A 19,882-nucleotide genomic window follows, 5' to 3' on the forward strand; every position below is an offset into this window, starting at 1 on the left:
ACTAATTACTTCAGTCCTGTCTTCTCAAATAAACGGGGCAGCTGCTAACCCACCCCCACCCTCAAAACACCATGGTTTTGTTTCAATCTGTGACAGCTTGGACCTTTATCCATGGCTGTGCGCTCAGGAGCTGTACAGTTCTTTCACCATTTGCAAAGGTATTTTTTAGGGGCTTGACTTCCCTGCAGGCCTCCTTCTCCCTGACCAGCTCTATCTGTTGGCCAGGGTCTCACATCCAGCATCGCCTTGCCAGCAGCTGGGAAAACCCCACCGCTGCTGGGCCGTGCCCCACGAGTGCTGGCTGTGCCGAGCCGGGCGCTGAGCCGGGGAGAGACGCAGAGAGAGCGGGCACAGGGAGCCCGTTCAGCCCCAGCACCGACCCTGGCAGCTCGGCTGTGAAGGTGCTGCTGGGGCTGAAGGGATGTGTCGCTTCATGAATGGATTCAAGGAATGAAAAAAGGAGCCAGGGAAAATTATTGACTTGATAAGGTTTCCATAAAATTCAATTTTTTCCCCTAATGCTTTTTGGCTCCCTTTCTCTAAAAACCTTACAGATCAATCAAGATACAGTTAGGAAACCTAATTAAGTGCCTGCAGTAATAATGATGGCTTTCCTCTATCCTGGTTTTTTTCTAGATTGGACTTATCTGGGAAAAAGAGAGTCCTGGCACAAAAAAAGCTTCTCTGTCTATTCTAGTGAAATTTTGCTTGCTTTAGATCCAGATCTCTTTCTATCTCTTTTGTGAATGTCAGTTTTATTTTATTTCATAGTTTCATGTATCATTTTATTTTCATCCAACCTCTAAGTAATATTCAAGGAAACGAGATGCCTGAAATAATCTAACAGCAAAAGTCAAGTATGCAAAATTAAAACCAGCTACCTACATAGACTCTTTAGCTAAACTGACTGATCTTGGTCATGGAAATTTTCACAGTTTGAATTCTGCTCAGGTCAGCAGCAAGCAAAGCTCATTATTTTCTGATGATTGTTTTGTGGCCTATAGGATATAGATAGATGCTTTCTTCCTGCGGAATAGGTTTTATATCTCCAGCTCTCTGTAGGCTAGAAATGGAAACTACATGAGGCTGCACAGAAGGGGATTTCGGCTCACCTATGAAATACAGAACAATTGCTTCCAGGCCTGGAAGGATTTCAGACTATCAGACCTTCAAATTGCTTCTGATATTGTGTATGAATAAAAACTGTTATAAGCCATTTTTAAGAAGTTTGAACTGCTGGAGAGCAGCTAGATCTCCTTTTCTATTCGGCCAGCACAGGATGTGAAAGGCGAGCATAGTCAACCGGGTCAGGAGAAGGAAGGGCTGGAGTGCTCTGCAGGAGGCCAGCCCAATGCCCCTGGCCATGCTATATTTCTGGGCACCACTCTTCAGAAGGATTTTCTTTCTTCATCTCTCACAGCTGAGGAAATCCCCCCTACCCTCTCTTTCTGCCTTCCTACAACACTGTGGGCGTTATGCTACTGCAAGAAAGTACCATAACTTTCCTAGGGTCCCATCATGTTTTAGTTTTTCCCTAAATAAAACCAAGTGTGACCATAATAAGTCTTTGTCAGCACTGTGAAGAGCCCCTCAAAATACCTCTCAAAGGAGGGGGCTAAAACACTAAGAGTAGATGCAGTGTTAGTTTTGAGCAAGCTTCCAAAGAGCTAAACATGCTTTGCTTTTACCACACCAGCTTTATTTACGTTAGTCTTTTATTGCTAGGCATTATATCGCCAGCTTTAATTTCTGGTATCGGAATATGGTGACTGTATGTTGGGGCTGTTACTGTGTCACTCACTTCCCCAGTCCTCACAGCGAATGGGAGAGCAAGGAGCAACAACAGATGAAGAACTGTAGGAAAACCTGGCCAACAAGGGGCACCACACAGTCCATATGTTCTTGAGTTGCATATGGTCAGGAGCAGGGTGGCAATGGAGCACAGTGGCAAACACAAATAGGAGCTGGGAGACATGTGCTGCTTGTGAGTGATAAACAACAGAAAACGTATGAGAGTTGGTGTAAGGGGGGTGTCCGCACAACAGGGTTACAAGGTAGATGCTGACAAGGCTGGTAGGTAGAATAACAACGTAGGAAGTGTCAAGAGCTGCCCTAAGGCAGAGCTGAGCTGAAAGCCAGACAGACACTCAACTAGCTTAATTTCTGGAGATAGAATAAGGACTAGAAGGGTCAAATGCTCATTCTTCTTTCTTCAGTTTTCATTCTTACTCTCTGAGCTGTTCCAGTGGTACTCTGTGAAATGAGCTGTGTCCTTCTTCATGATTGGATACCAGGGTAAATTATCAGAGCCATAGTTGCTGGAAGCTATCCGCCCTTCCTGGCCCACAAAGGGAGGGAAGGGAGGAGCACTCACTGTCTGAGCGGCTGGGTAAGAACAGATAACTGGCAAGATATTAGAAATAATCTGCAACATGTGGATTTGGACAATGCCAGAGATGTAGGTAACTTTGAAAGCACAGCAAAAGGAACCACACAAAGGGCTGTGATATTAAACCTGAGACTTCACATTGAATATTCTTCTTAGGCAGGGGGAAAAGAAGATGATTTAGGCTGTTAAGTCTGTAGCCAATCAAACCCGTCAGTAGAATTTACTTGCTCCCTTATAAACCCTGGACTGATTTACCACCAGTTATCTGTTATATTGCACTTGTAATCATTTGAAGGCAAGGCCAATTGTTGGGATGCTGTGCTTGTAAAAGGCACAGCAGAATGAGAGTTCTGGTCCATGCGCAGTGCCCTCTGCATACTATGTTAATCTAAATTTATATTACTCCTTCAGGATCTGTGATGAAAAAACCTCTGTGCCCTCCTATGGGGCTGCCTCACAGGGATTCAAATACTACTGTGTGTTTTGCAGCTCTCCAAAATTTTGCAGCTAGAATATCTGTGCATTTCTTCCCTGACTGCCCTAATAAAAAACTTATTTTATCATTGGGCAAGTATATGACAGTTTAATGGAAACTGCTAAAGGCCATTCAAGTATGAAGTACCTGTAGGACTTGTTTAAAGAGCTTGGTACATCTGGCAGGCCACCAAGTTGATGAAAGCCCTTGGTGTTTCATGACAGCCACAATAAAGCACCTTTGAGGAGGTTGTCTTGGCTCAAGTTTTTATTTTCCTACTCAATTTTTATACCTTTTGTTTGCAGTTAAATGCAGCAAACATGGAGTTTTATGCTTATTTCAGGTTTAAGTCTGAAGTCATGATTTTGGCACCATAATAAAGTGGAACACTTCTCAGGAAAATCTCTCTTGCTTTAAATCTTTGTCTAATGGTGTAAAAACACATAATGTGGTGTTCCCCTTCTGGGTCTCTTTAGGACTTTTAATCTCCTGTGCTAGATATAAGGTCTACAGCCATTGAGTCACACTTCTGATATCTGTGGTAAAAAAGTTTTCATGTACAATCCTTCGAGGCCACAAAGCCAACAGGATTTCAGCCAGGAAGAATTCTTAGGAAAATATGGATATCCTGAAGAGGCCAGGAAGGCTCTATATAATGCAAGGTTAGTGTTCTAGGTCATTCCTTTCACAGTAATGCACCTGCCTCAAAAAAACAACACAGTACTTTAAAACTATCAGGCTACTTTTAAAACAGTTGGAGATTTTTCTCTCTAATAGAAATATGCTTGAGTGCATAGTTTGTCCAGCTGAAGAGAGGCCAACACTCAAACAAACTAATTAGCAAGAAAGGTTGAGAGGCCAAGTCTCTGGTACCAGGACCCATGAGATATATGCGCAGGGGCAGCCACCACCACCACCAGCACGCAGGGTGCCAGGTCTAGAAGGATGGAAGGAGAATGGCGTTTCAGCCAGCAGTCTGGAAATCTCATGGAGGTGGTAGAGTCAATACAAATGCTTTTGTGAAAGAGAAGATAGTGCCGAGCCCTTAGGAGAAATATCTGAGGCTGAGAGACAGATAAAAGCTGTGGCTGAATAGATCAAAGATCTCAAAAATAAACGTCTGTGCACAGCAAGCTGCCTGGTTTGCCTGAGTGAAAGCCATTTTTCAACAATAGTTTCTTTGCATATCACATTAGCCAACAAAGCATGTGGTGCTCAGAATAGAGTACTGGGAGACGCCATCAGTAAAAACTGGACACTCACCATTATCTATTTCTCTAGCCATAAGCACCAGAATATAGGCCTGACAACTCTAAAGCACAGGAGAGGATTAATGATAAATTTTTCACAGATGACTAGAGGCTGAGGGACAGGCTGTGGGGTGGAGGGGGGTGCTTAGTTCAGGGAAGCCTGGCTGAGGCATATTGATTATTCCAGATTTTCTGAAAATCCCTCCAACCTGCCTCTAGCTGAGCACTCTGAATCACTGGTCAGTTTTCAGAGGCTGAACTGAATTGCTTCTTGGTGAAATCCATTAACCCCAGACAGAGAAGCAGAGCAGAAAGTTCCCTCTCTCCTTGCTTCAGTGACAATTAGTTACACAAATAAAGCAATCCTGATGAGATATTGGTTCTTCAGATTACTGTTTCAGACAGTCCTGTAAGAACACCAAAACTCATGTGCTTCCACTGAAAAATGTGAAATGCTCAGTCTGTTTACTTAACCATAGAGATGCTTGAGAAGTAACTATTTACAGTAGACCAGTATCCTCAAACATACTTTGTACAACAAGGCTGACAATTCTCACAGAGAAGGGCCAGACAGGAAGCTATGGCTAGAACCAGAAGCCAGATCAATATTAGAAAAAACGTTCTTTCATGAAACTGAGTTTTATTAACCTGGAACATAGGATGGGAGGAAGTGATGAAGTCTCTATTTTATTTTCCAGACCTTACTGGAAAATACAGCTTAATTGGAACATATTTTACAGTTTAATTAAACACATGTTATTGGATTCACTAGACCTGGTGAAATTTAACTCGATTGAATTTAATGAAAAGGAGGTTAAGCAAGGTGTCCTTTCAAGATCCCTTTCAGCCCTATTTTTCTGTAATGAAATAGCCTTTCTGGTTTTAAAAGCTACATAACTATGTTTCTACAGGAATATCTGACTAAATTTGTCTCGTCTGCTTGCTTTACATTTATCTGCATCACTTGTGTTAAATGTACTTTACTAGGAACTGCTGGTTTCCTTTAAGCTCATTGGACTTCACAATGAAGCTCCAGTGCCTCTCTGCCTACAACATGTCCTGTCACATAACGCAGTGTTGCATTGATCATCGGATGGGCTTTTTTCCAAAGTACCACTGTCTAAATCATTGCAAGGAGAGGAACATAAGAAAAACATTTTTTAAATTGACCTGTGTCTCCTTTCTTTCACTCAAAGACTGTCCACACATAAAACGAGAGCTATCCCTGTCACTCTCCCAAGGGAAACATATTGCCTTTCAGCACTTCTTTCCCTGAGCCTTCCTCCTATCCTTTGTATGGTTATTTGTGTTCGGCTGCTCTGCCTGTGCATCTCTCTCTCTCGCTCTCCCTCTGTCTCTCTCTCTCTCTCTCTCTGTGCTGATGCTGAACTGCAGCTCCCACTGGAATTTGCACAATCAAAACCAGCTCTCATCTCAAACAGCAGTGAATCACACCACCTGAAGAAGAATAGCACATTGAGCACAGTAGCCTCGTTGCTTATGTAGCGTGAGGTACCAGTAGCACCCACAGGATGGAAGGACCTGGGTTTATGTGAGACCCCCCTTAGCCTGAGATCTGCTGCCTGTGATCTGAAAGCTCTCACAGGGTTTTATAGGACTGTATGAATTTAGGGGATGTTTTTAAGAAGCTAATAGCGTGCTGCATCTGAAAACTGGAAAAGGCTGCTGCTTGCTGCTGCTGCTGCTGCAGTAGCTGGTGCAGCAGGATGAATGTGTAAAGGACAGCTGCCCGAGCCGTGCCGGTGAGTCTCCTGTTCTGCTCTGTCTTCATTAACTGAAGGGATACAGAAGAACACAGATGCACTAAACAAGTGCCACACTGGATCTATCACTGTGTACCCTTCACTGTGGAAAATGGTCAACAAAGACATGAATGGATTTCCAGTCAAGAAGTGCTCAGCCTTTCAGTTCTTTAAAAAGAGGGTAAGGCTTTCCTTTAATTCTTTCTTTTCACTTTCTTTTTTTTGCTGTTGCTGTATGTGTCAATGTGCTAGAGCAGCAGAGACAAAGTCATTGAAGAAGGAAGGTGTTTAATACCAGTCTCCTACTGTAACAAGCCAGTGGCATGGGCAGTTCTACCGAACGCCAAGGGCAATAGCACTGTAGGTGAAGGGGAGCTGGGGAGGGGGGACGGGGATGGGGGGACAAAAATCCATTACATCAGCAGACTTTGCTGTGGAATGTATATCTCAATCACAGCTGACCACAGGGCTTGACGCAATACAACCAGAGATTCAGACTGGGATAATACACTCCAAAGCAGAGTGCAGGGCTGTTGCAGCTTGTCTCTGACTCCCTCCTCCACATCCACCTAGGGGTATGACTCCCTCCACACCTTTCATTCAGTTGTCTGAAGTGTGGCATTACCCACCTCCATTCATCACCTCGCAGATGGGAAAAAAAGGAGAACAAAGAGGTGTTTGTGAGCTCGGCAAAATATTTCACATCTTATAATTTGCCTGTAATCACAATTACTGTGGGGATAAAAGAATAAGCCTGAGGTACACCTGGATTTGGATTTCCTTTATATTCTTTAACTGAGGCAGATATGTCAGGATTTAGAAAAGATCTGCTATGTATTATATTTGACTGCTGATTTCCATAAGTGAGTAAGCGTAGTGCTCTACCTCATCACTTCAGTTAAGTCCCTTCTGTTTCTTTGACTCTTTTATAGTGACGGTGCTGCACACTCTTTATTTAACTTGAGTAAGAAAGTCATCTCCGTGTGGCAGGAGGACAGGTATTCTGAGTATCTCTGAGTAGACCCAAACAGGAGAAGCAAAGCATCAGAATGAGATTGGTAGCAGGGACTCCCCTATGGAAAGGATTTCCTGAATGATTAAAACGACAACCCTCTCTTTAAACAGACTGGAGTAGGAGCAGATAAGCTGCTCCATTCACTCGTTAGTTCATTCATTCATTCATCTCCATTCATTCTCTCTCTGTGTTATGCCAAGAACATGGTCAGTCCATTTAACCCTTCAGGCTAAGAAAGTGAAGCCTACACCAGCTACTAACTTAAAAGCCAGGGTCAAACCCTTTTGGGCACCAAGATGCCAGATTTAAGGGGAGACCTGGAAAATACTAGCAGGGTCACTCAGAGGAAAAAGGTGAAGTGTTTGCTGACATTTGTTGTTTCCAGGGTGGTTTGTGGAAGCCTCAGAAAGATAGCCCAAACACTACATAAACTGAGCTGATAAAAATGGTTCCCATTCCAAGTTGTTTCTCATTTAAATATATTACTGTTGGCACATATATGTTTGATACTCAGCTCACCAGAAGAGTTTATCTGTTTTTCAAAATTACTTGAAGGTTTTATTATAAATATATCCTTAAAGAGGAAACAAAATAGCTTGCAGTTCCTGAAAGATGTTAATTATTGGCAATTGTCTTCTATCTCTGTTTAGAGCTAAGACAAGTTATCACTGGAAGCCTCTACATTATTTTGTTCTCGAAGCAGGGAAAACTGGGGTTTTTTCAGAGCTATACTGATGATCAGTTAATTTGTTGCTAGAAAAGATTGTTAATTGTAGTCATATTTGTAGAAATTCACATTGTGATACAACCCTGGTCAGTGGATCAGGACAAATAGCCATTTTTAGTTTCTGAGGGTTTTCATTTTATCAGATGTGCCTTTTTGTTATTGTGGTGAAGATAGATGAAATCAGTAAAACCAATTTAGGGACACAAAAGGAAGGAAATTCCCTCCCTATATATTTCTGTCAATAGATATATGTATTCATTGACGTTTCTCTTACCCCCGTTATCTTCCTTCCAGAAAATCCTCTGCATTCAAACATTAACCAAATTGTTCCTACATCAGTGCTTGAAACATGTGCAAACAAGAAAAGCTACATATTCGTAATGTGTTGCTGGCTCCCAGCAAATCTTGCATTTGCTGGACCCGTGACATACTGCATTCAACTACTGGGAGGACGGTGAGCTGTGGTTAAAGACAGTTGATTTGGTTCCCTAACAATGCTCCAGAGACTCTGGCCAAACAACCACTAAAATCCTGTGTGTACAGAAGCATAACTGCTAGGTTTCTTGATTGGAGTCTAGCATGTGAGTCTTGTTGTTTGACAGCTTGCATCACCACAGCACCAGCACACCACAACCGACACCAGCAACCTACTGGATGCATCCTACATTCATAGTTAGAGGCAGGTCCTGCCCTGCACAGCCTAGCAGACCTGACTGCAGGGTGAGGTATTGCTATCCCCACTTCACTGACAGGTGACTGAAACACAGAGAAGGAGATTTGTTGCCTGGGTACTGCATAAGCTTCTCCCAAATCACCGGCAGGGTCTATGATGAAACAAGGGATGGGACTCCCATCTCTCCAGTTTAAAATCACTGGGTCTGTCTTCTCAAAAAGCTCACTTTTCTAGATCTTTTTCTGGAAGAAAATACCCAATGTATCTTCATTGTTTCCATTTTCCATTGAGCCTTATGTTTTCATTAAATTGCAGCCCTCTTTGTTGCTCTGGCCAAGAATGCAGAAAGGACTGGCAGAGCTCTGTGGATTTAGACTAGGCTGAAAGTGCATTCAATCATTGACTTGAATTTGAGGACCAGATTTTTTTTAAGCCTGGCTTATTCTCTGATGACAAAGCACTGACCCTCTGGGATACTGCATGCTGTGTCAGATGATTCAGGGTATGGGCTAATCATGTCCGGAGGTCACAGAACAGGAAGGAAAGGCTGAAATTAAAAGGCAGCACACTTAATTGAAATAAAAGGGAAAACAGAAACTATTGGTTTTGCAGAATACCCTGTAGTACTCACTGCTGGCAGGGTTGGAACAGATAGGGACTTCATCCACTTAAAACCTGCACCTTTTGGAAGAAAACCAAATTATTTCCAATGCCTGTCTTTTTCTGTTGCGAGAGGTGTAATATCTAATTGTGTCTAGGATCAGGATGTTATTTTAATAATTTTTTTTTTTTAATTAATGATGACACAAATCTAAAAAGAGAACAGGAAACAAGATGGGACATATATAGGCACAAGGAAGGAATCTGAATTTTCTCCAATTACGATAAATTATAAAAACCATTGTTCACATAATCTTAGGTCATAGCATAAAAGGATCATCTTCTGACAAGTCTGGGAGATTAAAAGACATTAATGTCTCATAGTACATAATTCTCTTCATTTTTGTTACCATCCCTTTCCCTGTCCACTGATGTTGCATACTGCATACTAGTATCAATAGCCTGCTGACTAGGTTTGGCTACAAATGGCAGGAAAATCTCTCTTTTTCATCTAGTAGCAGCATTTTTACTTTCCCAAAGTTCAATTAAAAGGTTTTGTTAATTGGCAGAAGTCACATCCCTCTGTTGTGAGGGGCTCACAGGTCTCATCCTTCAGAGCTGTGCAGGATTACCCACAGAACTGGACCGTAACGATTCAAAAGATCACTGAATGTGGTAAACCTGCAAATATGCTATTGCTGTTCAGCCAACAGGATATCTCAGTGCAGAGGGGCCTTTCATGGCCACCTACTGCCATCCCTGCCAGATGGTTTTGGGAAGTGGGGGTCTGTGGTATTTGCACCGCCTTCTTCTCTGGCATTTTCTTCCCTTATAAAGACTTTTGAACAATATTTTGCATTATATGGCCTCCCTCATCTTGAAATAACATACCATGTCATATAACACACACAATCAACATGGTTAAAGCAGGACAAATGATGAACTACCTGTGCCACTCAAACACTGGCTGATGATATGGTAGCCTCAGTGAACATGGAAATTCATTATCCTCTTAGGTATGGACCAAGACCAAATACAAATTTATTCAGAATGTGAAGAAGATAAGTGACTGATAAATGAGAAAAGAAATAGCTGTCTTCCATAAAACGAAAAAAAAAACAAACAAACAAACAAAAAAAAAAAAAAACAAAAACAGAGCATGTTTTAGAGAAGAAGTTTATTGCAGGGATTAAGGATTTGCTAGTCTGAAGCCTGATAAGGGAAAGAATATCCGTAATCCTTTTTCTCTGAAAAAATTTACATTAATTAGCAATTTAGGTCAAGCTAAAGTGAATGTGCAAGAAGGAAGAGAAAATCCCTATCTTTGCTTCTATGCAGTTTTTTCAAATATGTAGTTTGTGGAAACCATGCCCTTTTCCTTTCTAGGTTGATATTTTATGGCACTACACACCAGCAGTTTTCTCCATATACAAGCTGAAGAGGCTAACTCATAAACATCATCATGCATGAAGATGACAGCTCAGCCTGCATTAGAGCTGAAGGCAATGAGCATCTGAGGGGAGGGCAGAATTACCTGAATGCCACTTTTAGGATTACAGTAAATTAGTGATACAGAAAACCCTTGAAATCAGTACTTCCAGCTGACTTCCTACAGATTATGTTCCCTCTGGTAAATTGTGCTGCAGGGGGAGTTGCTCTCAGCTCTGTCACTTTTACAGGTCTAGAAGTCCATCTCAGGACTGGAGCTACCTTTTTTATAGGGTAATTGGGAGCTTACCAAGAAGCAAATAAGTGAGAGATGAAGCTGACTGTACCTTAGGAAAATGCCAGCTTTATATGGGATGACCACTGCTTTTCTTAGCTGTTTGGGCCAACGTCACAAAAGTACATATATTTTAAAATTTATTTCCAGAGACAGGGATCCTGGCTGACCAAAACTGAGACAATTTTGCTGCAGCAGAGATTTCTTTCCCATCCCACTTCTGTGTGAAGAGGTGCTGAGCATCCATGGTTCTTCTTGGCATCAGCCAAAGCTGTAAACAGTCAACATTGCCTAGCACAACCCCAAATGCCTTTATCAGACTATAACTTGAGTGTTGCAGACCACAACTGTCATGGGGATGTAAGGTAACTAAGGTGAAGGTGGCCCTATATCTCAATCAGGCTCCAAATGTGCTACAGACACTCATTGAACTGACCAATAATTTTCTCACCTTCCATCTATCAATCCCTTTCCAAAAAAGCCTATTAATTACACACAAGGAATGAAACATGAGAGCTGATGAGAAATTGTGTAAGGCCCAAGTACTGGTTTTCCATAAAGAAAATCATCTGTCTTCCCATTAAACCCAGGTGTGCTTTGAGTTGGGATCACTGCTAATATTTTGCTTCTCAGCTAGCATACAGAAGAAGATTCATGAGGCAAAACTGGTGATGTGTAGACAAGAAAATATCTGTGAGTCCCTTGTTCAAACCTAAAATATGAGAGCGTTGTTAAAAATTAAGTATAAGAGAAGAGCTTGGAATAAAAAGAATAAAAAAGAAAATAAATAAGGAAGGATGAAGGAATGACAGCAGAATGAGAGGGAAAGAAATAGAGAAAGAAAGAGAAAAAGAAATAGAGAAAGAAATAGAGAAAGAAAGAGAGAAAGAAAGAGAAAGAAAGAGAAAGAGAGAATGAAAGAGAGAATGAGAGAAAGAGAGAAAGAAAGAGAGAAAGAAAGAAAGAGGGAAAGAGAGAAAGAGGGAAAGAGGGAAAGAGGGAAAGAGGGAAAGAGGGAAAGAGGGAAAGAGGGAAAGAGGGAAAGAAAGAAAGAGGAAAGAAAGAAAGAAAGAAAGAAAGAAAGAAAGAAAGAAAGAAAGAAAGAAAGAAAGAAAGAAAGAAAGAAAGAAAGAAAGAAAGAAAGAAAGAAAGAAAGAAAGAAAGAAAGAAAGAAAGAAAGAAAGAAAGAAAGAAAGAAAGAAAGAAAGAAAGAAAGAAAGAAAGAAAGAAAGAAAGAAAGAAAGAAAGAAAGAAAGAAAGAAAGAAAGAAAGAAAGAAAGAAAGAAAGAAAGAAAGAAAGAAAGAAAGAAAGAAAGAAAGAAAGAAAGAAAGAAAGAAAGAAAGAAAGAAAGAAAGAAAGAAAGAAAGAAAGAAAGAAAGAAAGAAAGAAAGAAAGAAAGAAAGAAAGAAAGAAAGAAAGAAAGAAAGAAAGAAAGAAAGAAAGAAAGAAAGAAAGAAAGAAAGAAAGAAAGAAAGAAAGAAAGAAAGAAAGAAAGAAAGAAAGAAAGAAAGAAAGAAAGAAAGAAAGAAAGAAAGAAAGAAAGAAAGAAAGAAAGAAAGAAAGAAAGAAAGAAAGAAAGAAAGAAAGAAAGAAAGAAAGAAAGAAAGAAAGAAAGAAAGAAAGAAAGAAAGAAAGAAAGAAAGAAAGAAAGAAAGAAAGAAAGAAAGAAAAGAAAAGAAAGAAAGAACTAGAAAGAAAGAACTAGAAAGAGGAAAGTCTTCTTATTCCTTTCTTCCTTCCCTATCCACTTCATTCCTCTTTCATAGAAATGTATGACTAGAAGGCATGTCCAGACTCTTTAAGCTTGGTCTGTTTTCCTAAACAAGCCTCATAATTCCTACCACAAATTTGTTAATCTGCTGCTTGAAATTGCCTCGGTCTCTTTCACTTTTGAGAAAATCACCCTGCTTTAAAATTTAGAAATCTTCTGCCCATTTTGAGCCTAATTTTACACGTGACCAATTTATTACCATTTGCTCTTGTATCAACATAAAGCAACAACGTAAATAGCTCTTGCCCTTCCCTCATATGTACAACCACTGGTGTATTTATAGAGAGCTGTCTTTTCTTCTCTCAGCTGTATTTGGTTAGGCTAAATAAGCCAACTTCTTTTAGACTCTTCTTTTAGGATAGACTTTCCATTCCTCAATCACCCTAGGAGACAAAGGCAGCTGTCCCATTTGCTGGCCTGGAGATCTTTTCGGGATTATCAAAGCATCTATATATTCCTCTTTCACTGTTCTTTCTCATGGAGTCCACTTCATACTTAACCTCCATCTTACTCCTCTCCTCCCACTCTGGTCCTCTTTTGTTGAACAGGCCTCCTGTGTGTCACTGGCCAACTGATGAGCACAAGCCTAGGTTCTGTATCAAACCCAACTCCAGCACTAACCTTCCTCTTGTCAATACACTTTTAGCTAGCTCCTTTCTCCCATAATTATTTTTTTAAGTGTACTTTTATTTTCCATTTTAACTAAATAATTCCTATATGTTATCGTTGTTTTACCAAATAACCAAACATCATGTGGATTAGATTATCCACATTTGCCTCATCAAAGGAAGACATCAGGCAAGTTCGGCTTACGGTAAATTCATGTTGCATGCTATCTCATTTTCTATTGAACTCTAAAATTTGTTCTCTCTTCAGATGTGGTAAGTTTTGTTTCTGTACACATAGTCCCATAAGGCATTTTCTCCCATGCTGTACATCACTCTCCTCCTGGAAAACTCAGACCACGGTATTCATCTTATGATTTACTTTTTATCTCAGCTCAATCCTTCTGAGGAACAGACTTCTTTTTTCCTCTTTTTTTTTTTTTTTTTTAAATTTTAGAATCTGACTGGATTTTTCCAGACCCACTCACAGCTGTTCTACCACTTTCAGGTCCTCTTTATCCACCATCACTAATTGAAACAGCAATGGGGGGGGGGAAGTTCCTTTGAGAGCCTGCCTGCTCTGTCTCATTCCTTTCAAGATCAGATTAGATATTGCTTTAGCCTGAATAGTGCTTTGGTCTCTCTTCATTACATGCCTTCAGAGTTGAGCATGGCTTCTGTTTGGGCAAGGGCCAGCCACGAGATCTCTTGAGTCTTCTGCCAAGTGCATATTAACACTGTTTTAAAGGCCACAGAGTTTGGAGTTGAATTCTTAGAGCAGTCCTTCCCCGAACATGATGTCACTGCTATCATAACTCGGTTCAGCGGCCCCAGTATCATTTGAGCTCAGTCTGAACGTACAAATTGTCTGAAAAACATCATGATGCAAGAAACTGCCAGCAAGAAGAACAGCGCAAAGGGTTTTGGACACCCTTGGCTGTGTGGGAAGAGGTGATGCAAACTGAGATACTAAGAAAGCAGACAGCTGTGTCTGCTGAAAAATCAGTGTGATTCCTCTGCCTAATAGGGAGAGTGATAAGTATGATCTGCAGGGCCTGGGAAGGACTAAGAATTTGGAGCAACGCAGTGTATATGTTACCCTATCTACTAATTAAAGATATGGTTTTGATGAGGGTTACAAGATCAGGGGAGGTCAAGGGCTGTGTCCATGGAAAAAGGAATCAGAGATTTGAAAGCAAGGAGAAAGCTTATATCCATCTAACAAGTTGGCTGATGTAGAGAAGGAGAAAACTGAAGGACAGCACCCATCTCTGCAGAGAAACATGAAAATAGAGATGATAAAGCAATGGAAAACAAAGCAAGATCTAAAACCACAAGAGACTTGCAAAATCAAATCAGTAACACAGAATGGTTTTTTGAAATAGCATGTTATCACGAAATAATTGTTAGTGGTTGTTATTTACAACAGTTGCTTTTACAGCAAGATGATTAAATATTGAGAGTAAGAAAACAATGAATAGCTCTGAGAGCAATAAATTTTAATGCTTATTGAAGACTCTGCACTGACAGATTTCCAAATCAGCTTACAAGCAATTAACCAAATCTCAAAATGTCCTGCTGAGGTAGAAAAATTATTGCCATTTCACAGATAAGTGGACAGAGAGAAAACAGGTAACTAAGTCAGTTAGACAAGTTATTATACAAGACGGAAGTTACTCTTTTTTCCTGACTCTTACTGTAACTTTTCCTCACTAAAAAAAAAATAGAAGACATTTCCTTTTCTTGAAACAGCAGCAGCAAGCATCTGGTAGGGTGTGCTGTGCCTGGAAGTTATTCAGGAGTTTTAAGCAGCTTAGTGACACAAGCAGCAAAATATTTTTTTTTCCAAATGGTCAGAAAAAGTGCCTGTTACAGTCTTGCTTACATGGCAGTGGCACCAGAAGATGCTAGATACTGTGTTAAGATTGAAAAGCTACTATTTCCAGTCTACTCAGCTCATTAAGAAATTGCTGAAGGAAAAAGCGTGGCAAATAGAGATTCTGCCTGTCCTACAAAGTCAACAGTGCCAAGGGGCATGTTTGTATTATAAGTGTCTTCTAGCATGGCCAAAGCCTGTTCCCATATGGCGACACATCAGGAAACAGCTGAAGAGGTGACAGCCTGAGACAGGATCCCACTGTGCTCTGTAACCCAGTGCTTATTTCACTGCTCCTGTGTCTCCCACAGGCAACACCCCAAATATGCAAACTTATGCATAACATCAGAAGCACATATGGTGAGCTGTGCACCGGGCAAGGGCTGCCTCTTTTTACTCTAGATATGGGCAGACATTCACTTGACTTGCACTGCCACCAATGGTAGCCTATTTTACTTCCCAGATCCATTGAAGGAGGAGCCAGGCATTCAGTCAAATGCTGCAGCTCAGTAGCCAAGGGGCTACTTGTTCAGATGCCAGCATCCTACTTGTTTGTGTTTTTCACAGCCATATTTTTTTAACACTCTACAAAGCAGGCCGTGAGGGTTCAGTTGTCTTCTGAAAAGATCCGGAGGGCTACACATTGTGACAACATCTGCCAGTTAGGCAGTACATATCAGGGCTTTCCTCAGAACATTCAAAGTCTACTCAAAAAGTAGAACCCTGCATCTGCTGCCCCACTGCCAGCTGCCTGCAGATGTGATATGGGGCTGGAACATGGCCCTGGGGTCCACATGATGAAAAGGCTCCACTCTCACCTATCCACAGCAGCACTCTTCCAGCATTCCAGTGGGCTGGTACCTTGTCAGGTGGCATTTTAAGGAGCTACCTTGCACCAATACTCTGTGCAATGGGAGTACTCAGGAGAATAGACTTCTCATTGTAACTCTGACTTTGCTGTAGTGTTTGACTATGGAAAGCCACCTCAGCTATCCTAACAGGCATCCTTTGACCAACTGTCTCAGTGGAAAGCTCTTCGGAGTAGAGAAAAATAGACTTTCTACACCACCTAAACTAGTCAGGTTCAAATCTCAGTTGAGACTTCATGAAACAAATAATGTAGTTGCTATAAAAATTGGTCTTTATATGGCTGATTGGGTGAGAGTTGGGGTTTCTGCAACTACATATGGGAAAGATATCTTTTATTTTATTTCCTGTTCTGTTTTTATTAAATATTTGCTAGACTGTCTTGCTTAAGTCGGTTCCTATGTGTGCTTTTTACTGAGGCAGTTAAAGGTCTTGAGGTGCATAGCGGAAATAAGTAAAAAAGGTTATTAAGCCAAATGCTTGAACTGCAGATGAACAATTAAATTTGTAGATGTATTGCAAAAACTTTCATCCAAGAATAGGTCACTAAAATAGCTTGAAATTCTTTCCATTTTAAGTAATTACAGATTAGTGAAAAAATATATAGCTCTTTCAGTAACTTTTGTTTTCCTAAAATACCCCTACATTTATCTAATGAAAGACTGTTGAACTTCAACAGCTTAACTGTAAGTAGGCTGGATTTTGATTAATGATAATTTATTTCTTGCTTTAAAATTAATGACATTTTGAAGCACATTGTCATTGTTTCACACACTCTGATTCATGCAAAACTTTGGACCCCTCATTCCTAAAAGGTCAGCTTAGAGGATTGCTCCTTACAAGAACAGCCATTGTAACATCGACTAGTGTTGGACTAAACATCTATGCTATAGGAACAAAATCACTGTGGGAATCCTCTATGTAAAACCTTTCTGAATAACTGCTAGGCTGTGACGCAAGGAAGAGCTATAGAAAGGCATCTGAAGAAAAGATAATGGAAAGTAATGTTGGAGGAGGACAGCCTGTGATATAAAAACCTATAATAATGTTAACGGCTCTGCTGCTGCTGAAGCTATGCAGTTGGGAGAATGCCCAGTATTAGAAACTTACAACCTGCAGCTAATGATTACAAACTGTGATTCATTTCTTGTTTGAACTCTTGTAAAATTGCCTTCTATTGTTCCCCTGGAAGAATCCTTTAAATCAAAGGTTACGTAGACTATTTTAATAATAAATGCAATTATGGTGATAATAATTCAGATTACAGTGCTCAAAATGTCTTTTCTGCCCCTCAAAGTGATATCTCTGTGATATGCAAGTATATATGTTCACTCAAAGAAGTTGAGATGTGTTACTGGAAAAACGGTTTGTGAAATCAACAAAAATGTATCAGATTCTCAGGATATTTATCTTCTGATCAGATGTCTAGGATTATTACCCATACATTGTGATCAAGCAGAAATGTTGAAATGTTTTCCTAGCTATTTTTTTAAACTCACAATCCTTCATTGTGTTACATTATATCAAACTTGCTGCTGCCTGTCCAGGTAATTAGGATCTCACCTTATTATATGGCAAGTGAGAAAGAAGCCAGACATTTCTATTTATGTGCCTAAAATGCCCAAGTACAATTATCTTGGTCTGAACTGGTTTTGTTGAGAAAGCTCAGCTGTGATACAGAACTAATTATTCCAAAGTACCAAATAGTTCAGGGTACACATGGAACAGAGGGAAGCATAGGCATTATCTAATCCCTCTGCCAGAAGTACCTTCAGAGATCTGTTCAGGTATTTCAGTTCATATTCAACCCCAGGGCATCAAATCAAATCAATCTTTAGCCCAATAGCATGGCCTTTTCTTCTTATGCCAACAGGCTGGAGGTATGACGAAAAGCACATCTGCTGTGCCCCCAAGCCATGTGCTCAGTTTGCATCGTGGCTCCATGTTGTCATCTCTCTTGCTCTGTGGACACCCTGCCCCTTTCTACAGTGATATTGCTGACTTCAGCCTGATTTCTTGTTTGTCTAGGAAATCAGTAGACAAATCTAATAACCAAGTCTTTTTATTTAGGACTGCTATCCGGGGCTGATCTTGAACTCTCAAAAAATAAATGCTTCTCAGTGCTCAGCAGCTCTGCGCATGTGCATCCTAGAGGTTCAGCCTTCAAGCAGAAGTGTTTATTGGTTTCCAGGCTCACAAGATCTGACATGGAGTAGTTGTATTCCTTCCACATTGAGTAAGGCACAGTGGGCATGTGGTTGGGCCAGCATTGTCTGTGGTGCTTTAAATGCTTGGAGTTTTCAGAGAACAAAACAATGGCAGTATTCCCATTGCCTCTCTAAAACCAGGGCTTTTGATCTATCCATATCTCACATTTCTACAGTCACTTCTCTGTCAAGTTCATTATTCCTGTTCTGGTTCATTCTTCCTGGCTCTGTTTCAAATTAAACAATCAGGTTCCTCAGACAAATGGATTTTGAAGAACACATCTCCATGTAATTGGGCAGAAAATACCCTCCTGCAGTCCTGTCACCAGGGAAATACCTGGATGTCTCCTCTACCTGTTATCGCAGCAACCAAATCCTTGACTGCATTGAGTGATGTTAGGTGCAGCATCTGTGGCTATCACTTGCATAAGTGTGTATAGAGAATGCACAGTACCTGCTCCTCCATTCATCCTTGGCCAAGAGTTTTCTCCACTTTAGAACAATAATGCAGTGAAAGTGGAATTTATGCATGTGTCATTTTTAAAAAAGGACAGGCACCATTATAAATCCCCATGAACTGACCTACAGTTCAGTCAAAGTATATGAGAAGACTGGGAACAGGTCTGCTAGATTTGGTGTAGACTCCTCTTTAAGGTCCCGTCACAGCAACTGAGTGTTATCCTTAGTGTTGTTCTACTGAAGTTTCCTAATTAGTCTTGAAGATTTTTTTTCTTCACTTTCCAAAATATTTCCAGACAAAAAAACAGCTCACTGAATTTTCCAAATGGGCCCAATGTCTATACATAACTGTATATGTACATGCATGTTAACACACAGCATACATACATATATATATATGTATATGTATATAGGCATACATTGTTTTATCATCACTTATCTTCCTGCTCCATGAAGCAGGGTGAGTTTTGATGCCACACATAAGCATTTCTATACCAGATCTTTATTTTTATTTGAACAAACCCATATCCCCACACAAGATGCTGCAGACAGACAAGTCCTGTGCTACATCACTACATGACTAAAAGAAAAAGGGATGCATAAAACCCTCTTAAAATTCTTTTTTAAATGGTTGTTATAGGTGTAATATTTCATGCAGCATGTCAGACAAAATCATCTCTTAGTTCAAGGCCTCTGACACCACCAAGCCCCTTGGAGAGATGGACAGGCAAGAAGCAACACAGTCCTCATGAGGGGACCTAGAGTCTCCACTCATTACCCTGGCCCTGACACTTCTCTTTTAGCTCCTACATTTCAGTTTGACAGTGTTTCCCCAGTGCATAACGTCAGGAGTTACAATGCACTTGGAGGAAATGGGAGATTTATGGTTTTGATAAGGGGGTTGTGGGATTTGATTCACATTGTCAGAAGTTTCCATTAGGGCCCATTCCTTCCTAAGACCGTGGTTTCCATGCATACACCCTCCACCAGCCCCCTGTGAGAGGAACAGGTCTCATTTCAGATTCAAAAGTTTATTTTTGTGGCTCCTCTTTTGTGCTGCATTTCTGAGTACAGTGCTGAGGGAGCAAAGGTGACTGCTCTGGGGTATCTTGCCTGGACTAAATGAATTCTTTCCTTCTCTATTTAAGATTAATTATGCAATGCTGAAGGGTAAAGAAGGTCAGAGCTACTCTGAGATTGTTCATTCCATCCCCCAATTATTCAGTATATACTAAGCCTGAAAGAGCTGTAATTAGATATGAGAAAAGCCTTATGAGGTTCTCTTTCTGTATAGTTCCAAGCACGCTGGCAGTGCTCCATAAGTTAAATATATAAATAAATCTTCTTCTTTTCACCAAATTTCTTCTGCTCATGATACTTCTCTCCTTTTTCTCTCCAAGGCCTAACCCACTTCCCCATTTAGTAGCCTGTGCAATGAATAGGCCCATACAGAGATGAAGGGAGAGATTGCTTCTTCTTCA

General features: G+C 40.6%; 1 protein-coding gene across 1 annotated transcript in view; it reads left to right on the forward strand.

The window, feature by feature from the left end:
- The first annotated feature begins 5,963 nt into the window (after nucleotides 1-5,963).
- The window catches only part of SGK1 (serum/glucocorticoid regulated kinase 1), an 81,001-nt gene continuing 67,082 nt past the window's right edge, over nucleotides 5,964-19,882 (forward strand). Inside the window, exon 1 of the mRNA XM_032983194.2 lies at nucleotides 5,964-6,058. Coding sequence (XP_032839085.1) covers nucleotides 5,990-6,058 — 69 coding nt within the window. The 5' untranslated portion in view covers nucleotides 5,964-5,989. The remainder of the gene's footprint in view (nucleotides 6,059-19,882) is intronic.

This window comes from Tyto alba, unplaced genomic scaffold (genome assembly GCF_018691265.1).
Source record: "Tyto alba isolate M040663 unplaced genomic scaffold, T.alba_DEE_v4.0 Super-Scaffold_22, whole genome shotgun sequence".
Classification (NCBI taxonomy): Eukaryota; Metazoa; Chordata; class Aves; order Strigiformes; family Tytonidae; genus Tyto; species Tyto alba.